Source organism: Coffea arabica, chromosome 2e (assembly GCF_036785885.1).
Source record: "Coffea arabica cultivar ET-39 chromosome 2e, Coffea Arabica ET-39 HiFi, whole genome shotgun sequence".
In the NCBI taxonomy this organism is placed as follows: domain Eukaryota; kingdom Viridiplantae; phylum Streptophyta; class Magnoliopsida; order Gentianales; family Rubiaceae; genus Coffea; species Coffea arabica.
In genome coordinates this window covers 20,947,910-20,966,264 of record NC_092313.1, presented here as the reverse complement: position 1 = coordinate 20,966,264, position 18,355 = coordinate 20,947,910, and the positions used below count along the sequence as shown (strand labels likewise).

Here is an 18,355-nt window from a genome sequence, read left to right as displayed (position 1 = left end):
CAGAATACAACTTATTGTGGATTCTTTTGTCATACATTTCCAGAAATGGGGTTGTGTCTTTTTATGGGTATTTTGGAAATGTATGATTATTTTGATTTTCTTTTTAGTTATGGGTATAAGTGATAATAGCTTTTGTGTGGTTGCAATTACTTAAACGTCCTTAGTCTCTAATTAAATTGGGGAGAATGTGGTTTAGTGGGTAATTGGTGAAAGGAATTAATGAGGGAGGGGTATTTTAGGAATGTAAGTTTGTTGCACTGGTCTTGTTAGTGAGTTGCAAATTAAAGGTTGGAGAACATGGTTTGACGTAACTGATTAGACTTCTAGACTGCTCAGCTGGCTAAATTCCATTCACTGCAAAGGTTTATTACAAATGATTTATTAGACACAATCATTAGGGATAATTGGAAGAAGTTGGCTAGATAGGTGTTACTATTCAAATTCTGCTGCTTCAACTTCATGTATTTTGGTTTAAGGTCTAAGTTAAAAGATTGTCTTTTTAGCTATCTTTACCACTTCCAACCATTCTAGAACCAGGATGGTTAAGACAAAATTAATGCTAATTATTAAAAAATTTATAGCATCAAGTGTTGGCCATCAGTTCATCCCCTTTTCTTAGTTTTTGGGTTTGCTCAACAAAGGTATTGTTGTCTAGAACCATCTTTCATTCATTTGAAGACAAATCATAACAATCAATTGACTTAGCTTTTTGAATTGTTTTTTTTTTTTTTTGCTTTACTTGTATTTGTGGTAGGAACAAGATTCATTGGAAGTGTGTTACATCTCCTAATCAGAATCTCCAAGCCAAGGTATGTTGAAGCTGTATTTTTTTACATTGAAATTTGTCATAATTTGCAAATAACCTGTGATATATGTATAACTACTTTTTATGCACATGTTAATATATTTAATTAGGTCATACTAATGCATTAACAATGTCAGCCTCATGTGTGTGAGGAAAAGTTTTGCAGGGAATATTTGGAATAAGGTAACCAAAATTTTATACTTTCTACTGAATCTTTTAAATTCTTTTGATATACATGTCATTAGTTCTGTAATTGATTTTGGTGTTAGTGTGTATTTAGTGATACTGATTTGGTTTGATGATAAAGTTCGTTCATTTATGTATTTGGTTATATATATGATTGTCCAATTTCTAGGAATACTTGTTTCATTTGGTGGTAGTTTGACCTTTGTACTTCTGATTAGCTATGGTGATAAAGTTGATTCATTTATGCCATCATGTGATAATTGATTTTGGTAGTTTGATCTTCTGCTATGAAACTTATAGCTTATCTTAAACTTATGTTTGATAATATGTTTATTTTCTCTTATATTCTGCTAAACTTATAGTAATTGAGCAGTCTATAGTGGTTGAATAGAATTCGTTAAAGCTTTCATTCCTAACTTCCTTAACAAAGCATTAGAATTCAACCTAAATTTAGATACATACTTTATCAGTATTGCACCACAAATTATGCCAGATAAATAGTTCAAAAATTCGATTGAAGATGGAGTTGTTTTATCACCAATTGACTGAAAGTATTGCAAATTTAGTACTATCAAAAAATTATACGGACAAACATATTCTTATCATTTGAAGATCCTTGTAAATACTTTATTACAATTTTAACAAAAACAAAGCTCCCAAAGTAGTTTAAAAAGGATCTTAATTTATACAAGTTAATAACTTCAATTTCTAATAAAATCTTTGCCTACTTAATTTATTAGCTATTGCAACAAATGAAATGATTGTTAGATGTTATCATATAGTAGCATTTGATAAAATTGACCAAAACTTATTCTTATATAATATAAGGACATCAAGGTATTTTTGGAATGAGGGATTATTTTGCAATCGTTAATGCATTGGGTACAACTTATATGAGCATATGTGTTGTTGTAATTATTGAAATGGTGTCATAGTGCAATTAAAATAAAGAGATTTTGCACATATTCATTCAATTGTCTGAAACAACTCATAATAATACCAACGCATGAGTTCCCATGTCTGAATCCCCTATTTTTGAAACAGCTTCCACACCAGCAATATATCACTATTTACATCTCAATTAAACAGCCAAAAACATAGGTATGTTGATGATTTAATGTCTAAGTATCGGTTACGGTTGTTCCGATGCCTCCTCTTTCACATTCTTCCGTTTTCCCCTTTCCGGCTTCCAGGATTAGGCTTAATGCCCTCTAAACTACTCCATTATCCATGCATTTCCTTCTACTCATATTAAGTAGGATTTGGCTAATATGCATTATTATCTGCAACAATTATGTTAATATTACTTAATATGCGTTGTTATTATACTCTTATCTTCAATCACTTGCTTACTTTGCAAAAATATTAATGATATGTACCGATAGGTCCGTTCTTGATAGAAAATAACTTGGTCAATATGAAAATAATATTCACTTCAACCATTGAAAAATTCTCTTTAGTCACAGGCATCAAACACTCGCGATGCGCGGGTGCTTCCCCCCTAGTACACATACATAAACAGAAGTAGTATTCTTGCTGGCGGACCTAAATGGCATCACTAAGAGGAAATACAGTAATAGACATATGATTGGAGAATTGTTGCAAGTACTGGACTAATCTCAGAATCCACTAGTCACAAAACTCCAGACACGCGAATTAATTTGTCTAGACCATAGAGAACTAAACATTAAACATGATTAGGCTTTTCTTAGTCGAACAAAGACGGAAAACTTGTTAATTTGTGTAGAATATATGGAGAATTATATTAAGCATCTCATATATATATATATATATATATATATATATATATATATATAAACCTTGGCATCCTAAAGTCCAATTGGACAGCGTTGGTCGGGCAAACCCAATATGGAAAGAACTGGAGTATTTGGGATGAGCTCATTTGAGTGCACGGCAGTTGTCGATTTATTGCTTCTTCAAAACCATTCCACGAAACCTTCCCAACAATTTCAACTAGGCAACCATTGGTTACTTTTCAACTTCAATATTTTGAACTTTCAAGTTTTAATTAAATTGAGTCCATTACAAATCAAAGTTGCTCATGTTCCTACGCAATAAGAACAATGACAATTTTTTTTTTTTTTTTTTTTATCAGGGAACAGAATTTGTATACTATTATTACTAATCACAGAATCAAAGAATAATAAGACAGAAGAACATGTGACTTAATTAATTGCCTGGCGTGACAGGGTAACCAATTCCATGTCTTCTGGTGGGGAAGACCAAGAACAGCAAGCCGCAAAGGCATCCAATTCCAATGGGAACAATGTCCAAAACCTCTTGAACTTCATGATCCGGCTTCGGATACAAACACCCCACCACATTTTTATCTCTCAAAGCCACGGCAGCAAACACAAAAACGGATAGAACTGAATGAACCCAGTCAATGAATCCCAATCTATACTTGCTCAAGTCAGGAACGCCAACTTCAGAACCAGAAGCAATAGTCCCCTGAGCGTCGAACAGCCACATTCCTCTAAAAGTTGCAAAACCATAATAAACCTGTCCATCGGATAATTTAACGCTGTCGGTGAAGGAAGCTAGGAAGCATGAGACGGCGAGTAGGGCGAGGAGGATGATGGTCATGGGCCGTGTGGCCGCGTCGCACGAGCCATTGTTGGTGAAAACCGGTGTTAGCAGCTGGAAAGCTAAAAGGGTCCCCGTGGGGAGGAGGTTAGCCAAGTTGGCCGTGCTGGTTAATGCTTGAGATAATGCACGTTGAGATAGAGGTGAGGAGGAGCGCTGTGGTGGTTGAGGTTTTGGAGTGTCGGGAGCATCTTCGGTGGTGGCGGCAACCGAGGTTGCGGTGGCGGATGGTGTCGACCTTGCCCTTAGAGACATTAATTTAATCAAATTGCTGATGAACGAGAAAGAATAATTTGACAAGACTTGGTTGGGTGAAAAAATGCTTGTGCTGTGGGAGGAGCTTGAGGGAGAGGAGTATTTATTTATTTATACGAAATGGTTCTTGAAAAATATTTTAGGACTAGTACTTTCTTGTCCGATAAGGAAGTCAACATATCCGCGGGCCATCCTATCGGTTCCACATAGGAGTACTCGACGCCCACCTTCACCACGGGCCTCATCTTTTTTTTTTTTTTTTGGTCGACGGAGTGGGGTGTCCGGGTCAAGTCCGTAAAGGCGGCCCGACTAATCCCCACTTCGGCCCGGCCCAGCGCCCCAACCGGACCTAGCACGTTAAATGCACGGCGAACTGATGTTGCTGCGGAGATTCGACCCCAGGACCTAACGGTCCCGAGGAAGAGGCGCCAACCACCAGCCCATTCACGTGGGGGCTCACGGGCCTCATCTAATTGCTGGTTTTTTAACTAATCTTTTTATTCCCAATGCGTCACGTTTTTGATGACCAATGAAAAATCTTCTTAATTCCATCGGAGAACTTTGTGACAAAGGAATCGTAGAAATGGTCTTGGATTGGAATATGAGATAGGGTCGGGTGGACTAGATTAAACCGACCACGATAAGGAACATAGGACTTGAGACAAAGGCCTTGAGCTGACCCAAGAATGATGCATGCACATTCTCTTTTTGACTTTTGAAATCTTTTCTACCTACTTTCAGACAATAAGCTATATATACAACTAAGACTGTTTGGATTGTATTTTTTTTAATTTTTTTAGAAAAATTACTGTAGCGATATGAGGTAAAAAAAATGATTGAAAAATATGTTCACGAAAAACGTAACAAATTTTTTTTTAAAAAAAAATTGAAATCCAAACAAAATTTTAAAGTTTGGGGCGTACCAACCCAAGTAGTAATAGATGACACAAGGGGCGAGTATCTTTCTCTTAATCTTTTTTTTTTTTTTTCATTTCCCTGTTCCTATTCATGCTTATATTTGTTTTCTCAATATTTTGTTTACCGTGTCAACAATTTTTTCTGTTTGTACAGCATCAACATTTCGATCTCATGATCAGCAGAAAATATACCAAAAATTAATGAATTAGGTGAAGGTTGAAGTGCAACTGCTACTTTACCGTGTTTGATCAATTTTGTTTTTCTTATTCCAGCTTCTATCAGACACGATCCTCCAATAGTTTCATTTGACATTGATAATCACTGGGCAAATCTGGCCACAAAAGCATAAATTCTGCTGGAGAGAGCCACGAAGAGTTTGTTTGTCATGCGAAATAGCAAATGGATTAGATCTAATAACTAGTAAATGACAAGGGAGGATCAAGAAAAGTCTGACAGATCCTAATGATGACTCTCAATATGAGAGAAAGGGCCCTGATGGCTAGTATTTCCCTACTTGTGTACATTGGTGCTTGAATCTTCTTTTAAATGTCATCAACATAAAGTTTCTTTTGTCAATCTAATAGATACCAACTTAGAACTTCATTATTTTCTCAATCTAGTACATAACATCAGTGAACACTTGTTCACTGGTACATCCTCATCATCATAGACCACAGACTAGCTAGGAAGAGAACCAAAAAGACGTATATCACAATAGTGGATTTAGATGAAAATGAGAAGATGACTTGCATACTTGATCTTTAGAATTCACATGGTTACTTTTCATGTATTCAGATGTTCATACATATCTACTCACCTTATGACTCTTGTTTTTCTTCCTTGTGCAGGAAAGCGTCCGTTAGGGTATATTTGGACACCAAAGTAGCCACAAGGAGGCGCAAAGCCTGCCAAAAGATTTGCATGAATTATCAATTAACGGAAGAGTAGAATATTAGTCACATATGCAATCAACCTTTTTCTTGCACCAAACACATTGAAAATCTCAGTGGCACAAATTGTGGGCAGTACTTATATGTCAGGCCAATGCCACACTCTACGAATGCTTAGGGCTATAATAATTAACGAGCAATAGCTAGGTTTAGCTCACCTCATCTTCACCAACGTCCACTTGCTGCTCTTCAATATCAATGAGGGGTATTCTGAGCTTATTGAGAAGAGATAAGCCTGATATTGCAGATAAAGGTGTTACAGTCAGATTGTCTGTCACCATGAACATGGATGGCCCTTTTATGAATCCCTCAGCTTTCCCAAAAAAATTGGATTTTGGCCCCAGTTTGCTGTTTCTGACGTTGAAAAGGGACTGAAAGGTGGAATATGACGGATCTACTGCTTCCATAATAGCAATCAACTTGGTAGGAACAGGAAGACCTGGAGCCAACTTTGGATAGACTATAGCTTCCTTCATCTCCTCAGACATGAATTGGTTGCTATCAAACTCTTTGATAGTCTGGTAAAAGTTGTTGATGCACCCCTTGAATGACAAAGATGGAAATTCGCTGAAGACATAACCAAGAGGAAATGTGAGGAAACTGCAAAGCAGATTAACGAAATCTTCCTTTGCCTCTGCATAAATTGCCTTATTCTTGGATTTGCATACAATAAGCTTTAAAATAATCCTCTCTTTTTTAGCTATAGTCTCTGGAATGTCACTTTTCCTTCTTGGACCATATTTTCCATGGCAGACACTGAAGATACCTTTACTCATTGGTGCCTCCAACAAGGTGTCAGTAAAAGGAGTCCTTGATACCAGCGAATGCTTCAACAGCTTCAGAACCTGAGAGAATGATAGAAAAGAAGAGAACACTTAATATTGTTTATCTGAACCAATTAGAATCCAACACCCAGCTAGTTGTTACTTGTTGCCTACCTCATTCCTTCCAATGTTTATGTTCCTCTCTTCTATTCTGCTCCCATCTAACCTGCTGACTTGTTCGAGCAGAGCTAATCCAGCCTTAGTGGACATCGGCATTACTTGAAAGTCGTCACTAATCATAAAGTGCACAGTTGGTTTTACAAAACCTCCTCTTTCTTGAGGAATAGACGCAGAATCTGAGAAATCCAAGCGAAGAGTTATAGCACTTCCACAACGGCAATGAGTAGATCGATAATAACTCAGAAACGAGCAGCCTCCTTCGCTACATACATAATAATCAGCATCAGTTCTCTCAATCGATTTGTCTTTCAACAAGTCACTATGATAGATTTCAGCAGCACTTCGAGGATGCAGTAGCATGTCCTTGTGGTCTGTGCTTTGTAGATGATCCTCACCAAGATTTTCCACACTTTCATATAAACTGCTGAGGCAACCGATCTCCCCCTTCAGTGAATGTCCACGGGTCAGTTTGATAATCATCGCCAAGGGCATTGTCATGAAGCTACTGAGAACATCAAGAAAGTATTTATCCGCCTCCAGAAAAACAACTCTTTTTCTCTCCTTTTCCACCAGGACCTTTAAGCTTAAAAGATCTGATTGCCCATCCTCCATCGCTGGATAGAAGATTATGCTGATCAGTAAAAATAACAACGAATTTTCAAGGTGAAACTCAACCGTCAATAAAGGATCTTGCTTTCTCTGTTGATTACAATTTCAAAGTGCAGACAACTAAATGAATACGTTCGAAACTACAGTACAGATGACATTAGAAAAGGAATGATAAATTTAACTCTTCTGTAAACCTGATTTTCAGTTCACAGGATAAATGGAAAGAAGCAGGAACTATAAAGCATTAAACACTGTATTTGCTACATGAACGCTTTAGAAAAATTCACAAGCAGGTCAAGAATTTTTACCATGTGAGGAAGCTAAAGTTCTAGGATAGATTGCAACTAACTGTTCACGATAAAAAAAAATGGAAAAGTGGGTTTAAGGGCTGGTAGGATCAGTACTTCAGGAGCAAAAGGAGCAATCCGATTCTATGAATGTAGTCCCTTTTATATTAGCAACCGACGTTAACCCTTGGGACAGTAGGCAACTCCAGAAGATTGTACATTTGTCCAAAGATGTGAAATCCAAATATCCTACCATTTTTTAGCCCAAAATCGTTGTCTGGTATCATGGATACGCATTGGAGTATCTAAAGGGTTTTCTACAACTAAACTTAACACATTATCATTAGAACAAGAAATCAAAGTCTGTACTAAAAGGAAAGTATGAGCCATTCTGAACACTAGCTTTACTTGAAAAATCTTGAAAGAGAAAATTTAAAACTAATGTGTGCAGAGTACCTGATCAAGATATATGATTCTTCTTTCCCTCTGTTCCAGGAGAGAAGTAGCAAATGAAGAGATGATCAATGGGTGAGCTTCCAGCTGAAAAAATTGCAACGCGATCAGATAGGACTCCAAGTCAAGGGGGTCTGGCCGCGATTATATTGGCGAGTGACTTAATGGTGAAGTTTAGCTGACTGACACAGTGACATACTGACATATATATAGTTTCCTTTTTTTTAAGGGATAATTTTAGAAACCTCCCTCGAGGTTTTTGACAATTTCATTGAGCTCCTCTGATGTTTGAAAAATTACACTTATATTTTATGATTTGATAGTTGTAGTAACAAAACCTTAAAATAATATTTGATTTGGTCAATTTTTTAAATGAATACCCAAAAATGCCCCTTGTGTAATGAGTTTTAATTTATTTTTCTATACAATTATAAGATTATCTAGTATAATTATAAGAAAAATGTGCCAAATTTTTCATGTCCATATCTACTATTTGATAAATAATTATAATAATAATTTTATCACTATGATAAGATAATTTTGATGATATTTTATTATGGATTTAGATTTATAAGATAGAAAAGAAAATTTTGAAATAATTTATTTAGAGTTTATGAATTTTTTGAATAGTGAATTTATCATAATTCAGTAGTTGTTTTGAGCCATTTTTTTTATTTATTATTAATTTTAATATCAAAAAATAGAAAACAAAGATCAGGAAAAAAATTGGATTATATATAACATTAATTCGTTAAGAAAATCACTAGCTAAGAAAGGCCTAACTCATATAACATGTTAACAAGCAACTCATTTCGGGATATATTTGTTTATACAACGTCAACGAAGGCCGAAGCAAGTGCCACAAGTTATCCTACAAGTTGGTAACTTAAACAAGCAACTCATTTTCACCCTAAAAAAAAAAAAAACTTAACTCATTTCGGAATATATTTATTTATATTCCTCCAGCCAAAAGAATATATAGTATTTATTTATACAACAAAGGCAGAAGCAAGTACCACCTAACGCTTCCTCAGCAAACTGTGTCTTGACTTTCTCTATACGCATGATTCAGAACTAAACTTATAGGATAACCCATGATTCTCTAACCTTTTCCACAATTCATAGCCAATTACCTCAATATCATCACCATATTCCCGATTCTTGAATCCTGAAAATGTCTCTCAGGGCAAGACCAACATCATCAAATCAGAATATATCCTCAACTTCTGATCCTGCAGCAGAAGAAACCAGCACAAATGCGCCTGATGCCCGCAAGCCTCCACCAAGTCCTCCAACACCATCTTTCTACCAACGTGCACTAGAAAGCACAGCCCACTTGGCCAACCTCCTCCCAACAGGGACCCTTTTAGCCTTCCAGCTACTCACACCAATCGCCACCAACAACGGCTCCTGCGATGCGGCCACACGGCCGATGACCTTGATCCTCCTCCTCATCCTTGGCGTTTCTTGCTTTCTTGCTTGTTTCACTGATAGCTTCAGGGCCTCAGATGGACAGGTTTATTACGGTTTCGCGTCGCCCAGAGGGCTATGGGTGTTTGATTACCCTGCTGCATCAGCTTCAGGAATTCCTGGTGATCTCAGTAAATACAGGTTAAGTTTCATCGATGTGGTTCATGCGGTTCTTTCTGTGTTTGTCTTTGTTTCAGTAGCTTTGAGGGACAAAAATGTGCTCAGCTGCTTTTATCCATCCCCTAGTCATGAAACTGAGGAGGTTTTGGATATCTTTCCTATAAGTATTGGCCTCATCTGCAGCTTGCTATTTGTCATCTTTCCTACTAGACGGCATGGTATTGGTTATCCTGTCACGTTCGGCAAGTGATTGTCTACCTTGTACATCTGCGATAGATTCAACGATGTTCATTATTGTCTTTTGGCGATTAAATAGCACAATAATTTCTTATTGCTGTAATTGGTAAAATAGTTTTCCTTCCATTTTGCTTCCAACTTCTAGTTTTGGTCCCAAAACATAATCGCATGGGACTTTGACGACAACCAAGGGAAAGGAATAAACCATGTGTACAAGAAGTCTGGAAGTTTCCTTGAGAGGAATTTACTTAAAAACAAGTCGAGTGGTCTACCAAGTAAAATTACCGAAAAGGTAGAATTTAATTAGGCATATTTTGAAAAGATTACTAACCTTCTGGCTAAATGGCCACCATACCGTCATTGCATGTTTAAAAGGCAGAGTGCACCCAGGAAGTTCTTTCCTTTGAAGGAAGAAGAGATTTTAGGCTCCAGCAAACCGCGTAGCAGATATCCCAAATTGAACTTCGGGAGATATCTTATTAGCACATGCTTATCAGTTAACCGATAATGTTGCCTACGAGTCCAATGAAAGAAAAGGTCAGTTGAGGTCATTTTCGGGGAAAGTTGGTTCCACAGAGATGGAAGTGTACAAATTGAAAACCTTCGACGGATATACCAACAAATTTGAGCAAATATTTGAATATTCTTCACGCAAACAACAGCTTAATTGAAACTAACTGCGTGTGTATAATCTTTAGCAGCCGCAATTCTCAATCATTAATACACATTATCAGCACACAAAAGATAACGAAGCAAAACAGGTTATGATTGCTGATCCGTCTCCGATGATGGCATCTGCTGACTTGTCCCTGCTTGTTCACCACTAGCGGAAGGAACTCTAGCATGATGTTGCTCACCGGTAGCTGGCGGTGGAGCACTGGGTGATGGTGTCGGCACTCCAGACTGATAAGGAGGATGATGCTGTTGATTGGACCCAGGTGGTGCTCTGTGCTGATAAGCTGATTGGTCTGTGCCGGTGGGAGGTGGAGGCACTCTAGACTGATAAGGAGGGGGGTGTTGATGATTTGTCCCAGTACTGGGAGGTGGTGGAACCATTGAAGCCGGATAGGGGGGGTATTGCTGATAAGGAGGCGGTGGAGGTGGCATATACCCGTAAGGGGGATAATATTGCTGATAGAATTGACCTTGAGGAGGTGGTGGTCCACCAGGGTAAGCATAATGCTGCCCCTGATGCTGCTTCTCCGGACCACTTCTGTTATCACCACTCCCTGATGGTCCACTTGAAGCTCCATCTTGGGATGGTACAAGAGCACCCATTCTTTGAGGATCCATCGAGGGATAAAATGCCCTCTCCTGCTGAGGCTGTGGAGGAATATTAAAGTAGGGCATAGCTGGGGGTTGGTCATGTGTGCCTGGTGGCTGAAGAGGCTGGTTCTGCTGCTGTGATATAACAGCCCTAGGCAACAAACCACTATGAGCCACTGCCGCCTGCTGTCTTGCTTCATCAGAGATTTCAGATTCTGGTTTTGGTGCTTGTGGTCTCCCCCAAAGCAGCTTCAGCCTCAGACCCTTTATTACCAGTTTGTTTGCAAGTTCTTCAGCTGCTTTCTCAGCACCTTCTCTTGTCGTGTAAGCTACAAATGCACAAGCTCGTTGGAGCACCATCTTTATGGATTCAATTTCACCATGAGCATAGAAGTGATCCCTCAGATCTTGCTCAGTGATTCTTGCATCAAGTCCACCCACATAGAGGGTTCTTATGTTCTCATCTTCAGGGGGCTCAAGCGAAGGCATTTCACCAGCCTTGTTGAGAAGCTTCATTGCCACTGGATCATTGACTCTACAAGCAAAATGAAATGGGTAATAAATCAGAACAGGTTGATGCAATTGACAGGATACTAACAAGAAGCCTCCCAATAAGTAATATACCACATTTACACCACAACCTAGATATGGAAGTGCACCAAAATAGAGATTATATAAATCACAGAACACAATAAAGAATAAAGACATGGAGCCACCGACAAACCCAAGCTAGCATATATCAGGTTCAGCAAGGTAACAAAAGCAACTATAGAAGCAAACTGGGATAAAAGGCGTAAATCATAGTTTTCCTCTGGTGTTTTATGCACTCAGGGACCAAATCTTATGAGTAAATTAGACAAGAACGAATGTACTTTTTACAAGGATAACAGCTCCAGACATGCTCCTCTGCAAGCTTCAAAAATCAATAACAATAATGTTTTCAACATTAAATAAACATATGATGGCATTGAACATCGATGCCACACTGAAGCATATTAAGCAACTACTTAAAACTACGAGTTCACTTAATTTCAGGAATACTTCTGTTGAAAATGGAGATATATGCAAGAATGAGATCATCTTTCAGCAATACCATGTAGGACATCCATCAGCAATAAAACACGACATAATGTTAGTTTGACATCACTTCAGAGCCTACAAAACATTGACTTAAACCAATTCTTACTAGATAAAGGCACAATATCATTCGTTCTTTTACAGCTACATATGGAAAACTATCAACTAAATTATAAAAAGGAAAAATTCTCCAACTTTGATTCAAAGCAACAAACTTATCACACCCTCGCAGAACTAAAATCAAATCATTGGTTTCTGTTCATGCATTTTCTCTTTCTTTGAGAAGTCATAAATCTGAAAAAGTTTCTACACTTGCACCGCAAAACACCTGCCTTCACTCTTTAATAGCATGAGCATCTAATACACAATTTCCAAGAGAAAAAGCTCTGAAAGTGAATGTGTTAGTTAAAATCACCAGTATCACTCTCCTTCCACAATGACGCTGCTAAATGTTTCACATACAGGATAATTTGAGATGGATATGACTTTAATATACAACTGCATACTACACATGCAGCAAATCGAACAATATCACTGAAAATAGAGGAAAAAGGTCCATAGTTTTACATACCCATAGTAACGGTCCTTGATGTTTTGCTGAGATAGTTCCCCAGTAACTGGCATCTCATGTCTGTATGGGCACTCGAGACCCCTTGTACATTGTCCACGGACATAGAAACTGCAAACATGAGCACGATTTCTCTTGTAATAGGGAGTTGTCCTTTGAAGCTTTAGAATTGTGTCATTTGGCCGCACCTTCCCATAGGAAGATTCATAATCTATTCCTGCTCTTGCCTGCAAAAGGGGAAGAGTAAGTCCCAAAAGTTGAAGAGACTAGCATAATAAACCATATTCTATATGTGCTCCTGACCAAATAGAAAAACAAAAGACAGGAAAAAAAAAAAATTCCCCTGGTGGCTGACAACAGGTGACAAATTAAAAGTAGCAGTTTTCTACTTCATGAGACAGCAATGGACTTTCAGTCCAACTTGTTTTGGCTGTATATCAGGCTCTCAGCTAAGTGTTGTTAACATGACAGCTTTTCTGACAAGCACAAAAAGGGATAAAAAGAAGAATATACACAAAAGTTTACTGCATCCATAATTTGACCCAGAGCAGGAAAAATAAGAGAAAACAATACAGATAACTATACCACACATACACCCGGAAAAAAAAATAAGGAAGAGGACAACCTAACTGAATAAAAACGTGAACATTGCCTATCAGGAAGTATATATCAAACAGAGCATAAGGGAAGTACTAGGCTCAAGGAATCTCAGACCCAAATAGAGGGGGATAGAGAACTTTGTTGCTCTTTTTGCTTTTCCATTAGTAAGATGTTCATTTGAACTGCCCAAAATGAAGACTAGGATTTCTTCCCCACATCACATTGTAATGCAATGCTTTTCATTGGAAAGATGTCCCAAAATTAGTTATAGAAAAAAGTTAAAGACCATTATTATTTATGGAGAGTAATATAAAAAGGAGTAGACAGTATCACATTAAGTATGCTATTCTTGGAAAGTTGGATTCAGAAAAAGCACCTCTAATTGTGGAAAGCAGGGAGTTTCAAATTTTTTAACTGTGTAGCATTTTTGGCCATAAATATGTTAACAGGCTAGAATCAGTTTACTTTATTATTTTACCTGCTTCATCATCCACATACAATCATCAGGTTAATCTAACAAAACCATGAGCAAAGCTACATACCCTGCGATCATGCTCCTCAGCAAAGTATTCTCTGTTCACATCACTCTTTGGGATGGCATCATTTGAATTAATGCTTAATGCGGTGTCTCGAACCTGAACAGGTAAACCATATTCTAGATCCAGAAGACAAACTTGACAAACATTCTTCAGCTTACTGCAAGTCTGACAGATCTCACTTTTCTTATACCTTGCATCACGACCAGGCCTCCACCTGAAAACAGTGAAAGGCCGTGTGCAAATCTTGCACTCCTTGTCATAATCTGCTTTTGTCTAAAAGCAACCATCAAAATTGACAACATTGACAATAGTCAGCCAAGATGTTCTAAAAATCAGATATAGGATCATTATATAACTGAGATAGCTGCATAAAAGGTTTAAGAAATGCAGTATAGAATTATTCCTCATAGTAAAATCAATTAGATAGCTGAATCCGAACAATGTGAACCACCTTTACAATTAAGGTCAGTAGAGCAGCTACAGGAAAGATACATACAGAGAAAAAAGAGGTGGGTGGTGAAGAGATCGACGAAATTAAGCCAGCCGCAGCCAATAACATCACTCAGAGAGGTCAATAAAAAATCCTTGTTTCAAGGTTGTGAGTCACAGTATATATTTCGAACATCTACTCATCTAGCACCCACCTTTATCCCAGCCAAAGTCTCTGTTTTTACTAGCTTACTAGAGCTAGTCACATTCCTTCTTGCACACTTACAAAATTCTAACTACAACGTATTTCTGCTACCCATCTAGAGTCAATTTTCCCTTCACAATAAAAAATGTAAACCAGCAATCCATAGTTTATATGACAAACAGCTATGCTACGAGCAATTATAAGCTGAGCATTCGATTCATAATTAGACCGTAGCATATACCAAGAATAAATGTAACTGAGAACAAATTTCCCGGGATACTAACTTTGCAGCTAAATGGAAACCTGACATATCCACGATAAATGTTATGTTTAAAAAACTCCAAAGTGTTTTGCCACACAAATAAAAAAAGATTCCTCATCTCCCACACTGCCCACCCCCAGTTCCCAATTTTATAACAGACATTGGGCTAACGAATATTGCCAAACTTCCAATGCATATACTACAAAATACTTGTATAAATCCAGTAATCAAATTCATAAAGAAAGTTAAAACGCTGTCAAGCAAGATTTGGACTTCACGTTGCCTTAATTAAAGTAAAACGTCCGAAGACTATCAATTTACTTCACAAAACACCAAATTGGGGAAAAGGAAAAAAAAGCCCTAATTAACCCAGAAAAGCTATAAAGCTGAGAGGGCGGGTAACAACAGAAACATTACCATTCGAACATAAGGGCTGTCGCCGAGGCAAGACTCGCATATGATAGGGAAGTCGGATCGTTCCCATCCGTCTGCTTCAGCGTCTCTCAATAGTCTGTGCGCCATTTCATCAGAATTTCACTCTGCAAAAAAAGTTGAAATTCATAAGTAACCAAATAAACATAAATAGACGACCCAAACGCGTAAATTGGAGGATTAACACGATAAAAGGAGCTTTATTTTTTGAAATTATTGAGGAGAGGCTGTAGCAATATGCAGCACCTTCTTGATTTCTGTGGAAATTAGAGTGGGCGCTTTAGATTTCAGAAGCTCGTTTTATACAGAGAGAATATACTCGATAGGAATGTGACCCAAGCGAGTCCAACCAAAGAGGTGGCTGCAACTTTACCGTATATACACAGGCGAAGCCGCAAGAAGGCGGCGGAGCAAGGACGCGGAGAGGCCAAGGACGAAGGAGCTATACAATTGGGAATTTTCTCTCTCCTTACCCTGCCTATCTTCTACTAATACTAGTTTTCTTTTGGCTTAAGTACGTATTGCCCCTCGTAATCAAGGGTCAATCACCAAATTACCCCTCTAGAACATTTTTCCTTTCTGTTTTTTCTTCAGAAAAATGCACTAAACAATTACAGAAAAATAATTGTATTTGTTTAAGTGTCAAATAAATTGTTAACAAGCATAAGAAAGGAAAAGAAGATGAAGAAAAATATAAAATATAAGTAAAATATCTATACTCTGTACTTAATTTTTATTTTTAGTAATGATTAGTACGTAATGAGAATTTATTAATAAAATAAAAATTACTTAGAATAAATAGAAAGGCAGGATTCCACCCCCAAGCTTTAAAGGAAGGAGAAATTTAATAAATGGCAGAGATAAGAAAAAGGAAAAAAATGCGAAAATAAAAATAACTAATGTCAAACTAATGTGGTTGGCAAATTTCAGCAGTAGATATTAGAGTGCCACTTTTGACAAAGAAGAAAGAAAAAAAAATTTATTAGAGTGCTATAATTCAATTTATTGTTTAGAATTCAATTTGCAAGTAGAGATCGGCGAGGAAATATCATAATATATTATGAGTAAATTTTTTATACTAATATTATAATATATTATGAGTAAGTTTTTTATACACGATTATGATACAACTTTTTTTTTACACATTTGCGAATTTGGATGATATCACATAATATGACTTCAAATTTAAAATTCAAATTACACATTAGTGATATATACTCATCATTATTAGGGTAAAAAAATTACTAATTATTAGTGTATAAAAGGTTAATTATATATATTATTGGTCAAATGGAACACTTTTGCTTACTATAGATGTTTTTATGTGAACTCAATCCGTGTCACCTAAACAAGAGTACGTAAATTTTGCTAAAGAGTCACTTGTCTTGCATTCAAGTACACTTAGGAGGTAGCTTTAATTTGGATGACACACTTGAAAGACCGGTTCGTTGATTAAGAATGTAGCTTGTAGGTGATAAATTAAAAAAAAAAAAAAAAAACTTAGAGAAGCAAGATAAATGAAAATTACTGGAAATCTAGGAATATAACATTTAGAGATTCAATCTGACTAAATACTTAGTATTTTTTTTTTGAAACGATAAGTGATTTTATAGATTAATAAAAGTTTTACAGTATCGAACAAGGATTCGATGTGATTTTATACAATCAGTGTATTTTGACACTGAGGAATCCAAAACTCCCCAACTTGAATGATGTCTAAAGTACATGAGCTAATCCTATTATTAATATGATTATGATCCTTACTAACTAAACAAAAGGAGCACATATGAAACAACAACTTTAAACGATGAATGTCTTCCAACAGGGCAGCTAATCTCATATCCTGAGTTTTCCTAGACAGGATGCGGTTGAGAGCTTGCTTATTGTGAATTTGGACCTCAATCTTACTCCAGTTCTATACTGCAGCTTTGCTCATCAGAAGTTTGATAGCTGCTACCTCATCGATGAGTTGTTGCCTAATACTTCTCTCTTGTAATGCCTAACCCTAGAAGGGGCGTTGGTTGTCCATTGAAATTGTGACCCCAATCGCCATTTGTGGGCTGTCTTTCAGCTTTTCTGTTGCAAATCTCAACCTCATCGTACCTTCTGTATCTTCCTGTTGTTGGGTTATAAACAGGGCCTAAGATGGTCTAATTTTAGTTATCTAATAGGGATAATTTCAGAAACCTCCCCTGAGGTTTCTGACACTTTCACTGACATCCCCTGAGGTTCTCAAAATTTCACTTACCTCCCTTGCTTTTGATTTTGTGGTAACAATCCAGTCCAAATCAGATTAAAATATTATTTTCATGTGTGAGAAGGTATTTTTATTCCATAGCTACCCTTTGCAGAAGTTGTATTAGTAGAAGATTCAAAGAAGAATAAATGATTTGGACTAATTAGTAAAGTTGAGGGGGGGTAAGTGCAATACAAAAAATTGCATGCACCAGATGTGCCATGCAACAGTTATTTGGCAGATTTTGCAACGGCTAGCTGCAAATTGCAACGGCCAGAAGGTTTGCTGTTTCAGTAGCAATAGCATATAAAGCAAAGCAACTTAACTACCTCTGAGGTTTCAAGCTATTAACATTCTTTGCTACTAATTTGGAGTGATAACAAGTGCATTTGCTGTGCTACAATTAGAGCTCTGAGTAAAAAGTTTTAGCTGCAACCATGGCCTCTTCAAGCCATAGGGGAGAATCATGGAATTCACCTACATCTTTCTAAATTAAAAACAGGTTTTGCCGCTGTAATCGCAAAGCAACCGTAATGATATCAGAGAGTGAAAGGAATCCAGACAAGTTGTATTTCTATTGAGAAATTTCCAACTTTGTGATGAATTTTAAAAAAATTCTACAAAAGGGGTGATTTTGGGTTTAATTTCCGTCAGGGGGGTCTTCGCATTTGTGAATTTCACAAATGCGAGCTTACAAGAGCTCGCATTCGTGGAATGCGAGCTCTGGTTATTGAGCTCGCATTCGTGGAATGCGAGCTCTTCTCAATTTTTTTTTTCCTTTTTTAAGAGCTAGGGAATTATTTCTAGGAAGCAAATGCGAGCTCTTATCTTTTTTATTTTGGTATTTTTTGAGAGGTAGGGAATTATTTGCAGAAAGCTTCTAATTTTTGTTTTAAAAAA

At 37.1% G+C, this 18,355-nt stretch overlaps 4 protein-coding genes across 8 annotated transcripts; 1 reads left to right on the top strand and 3 right to left on the bottom strand.

Annotated features, from left to right (window-relative positions):
- Positions 1 to 2,980: 2,980 nt before the first annotated feature.
- LOC140036861 (protein DMP3-like) lies at positions 2,981 to 3,853 on the bottom strand. Its single transcript, XM_072079856.1, has one exon. The coding sequence runs from the start codon at positions 3,851 to 3,853 to the stop codon at positions 3,182 to 3,184; it is 672 nt and encodes a 223-aa protein (XP_071935957.1). The 3' UTR covers positions 2,981 to 3,181.
- LOC140003683 (uncharacterized) lies at positions 2,981 to 8,318 on the bottom strand. Of its 4 annotated transcripts, none has more exons than XM_072079854.1 (5): positions 8,018 to 8,318; positions 6,660 to 7,279; positions 5,880 to 6,566; positions 5,589 to 5,676; positions 2,981 to 5,123 (listed from the first exon to the last, which is right to left on the bottom strand). In XM_072079854.1, exons 2-4 carry the CDS (start codon positions 7,275 to 7,277, stop codon positions 5,590 to 5,592), a joined length of 1,392 nt encoding a protein of 463 aa, XP_071935955.1. In that variant the 5' UTR covers positions 7,278 to 7,279; positions 8,018 to 8,318; the 3' UTR covers positions 2,981 to 5,123; position 5,589. The 4 variants fall into 4 exon arrangements, with proteins under 4 accessions (XP_071935955.1, XP_071935956.1, XP_071935953.1 ...); XM_072079855.1 differs by having other exon boundaries at positions 3,715 to 3,842; XM_072079852.1 differs by lacking the exon at positions 2,981 to 5,123 and having other exon boundaries at positions 5,210 to 5,676; positions 6,660 to 7,296.
- Positions 8,319 to 9,037: 719 nt separating this feature from the next.
- Positions 9,038 to 9,944, top strand: LOC113731918 (protein DMP3-like). Its single transcript, XM_027257436.2, has one exon. It carries the CDS (start codon positions 9,189 to 9,191, stop codon positions 9,852 to 9,854), a length of 666 nt encoding a protein of 221 aa, XP_027113237.2. The 5' UTR covers positions 9,038 to 9,188; the 3' UTR covers positions 9,855 to 9,944.
- Positions 9,945 to 10,426: 482 nt separating this feature from the next.
- Positions 10,427 to 15,702, bottom strand: LOC113731916 (zinc finger CCCH domain-containing protein 40). 2 transcript variants are annotated; one of them, XM_027257433.2, is made up of 5 exons: positions 15,593 to 15,702; positions 15,205 to 15,326; positions 13,895 to 14,164; positions 12,756 to 12,979; positions 10,427 to 11,642 (listed from the first exon to the last, which is right to left on the bottom strand). In XM_027257433.2, exons 2-5 carry the CDS (start codon positions 15,307 to 15,309, stop codon positions 10,604 to 10,606), a joined length of 1,638 nt encoding a protein of 545 aa, XP_027113234.2. In that variant the 5' UTR covers positions 15,310 to 15,326; positions 15,593 to 15,702; the 3' UTR covers positions 10,427 to 10,603. The 2 variants fall into 2 exon arrangements, with proteins under 2 accessions (XP_027113234.2, XP_071935952.1); XM_072079851.1 differs by having other exon boundaries at positions 15,466 to 15,699.
- Between the last annotated feature and the right edge of the window lie 2,653 nt (positions 15,703 to 18,355).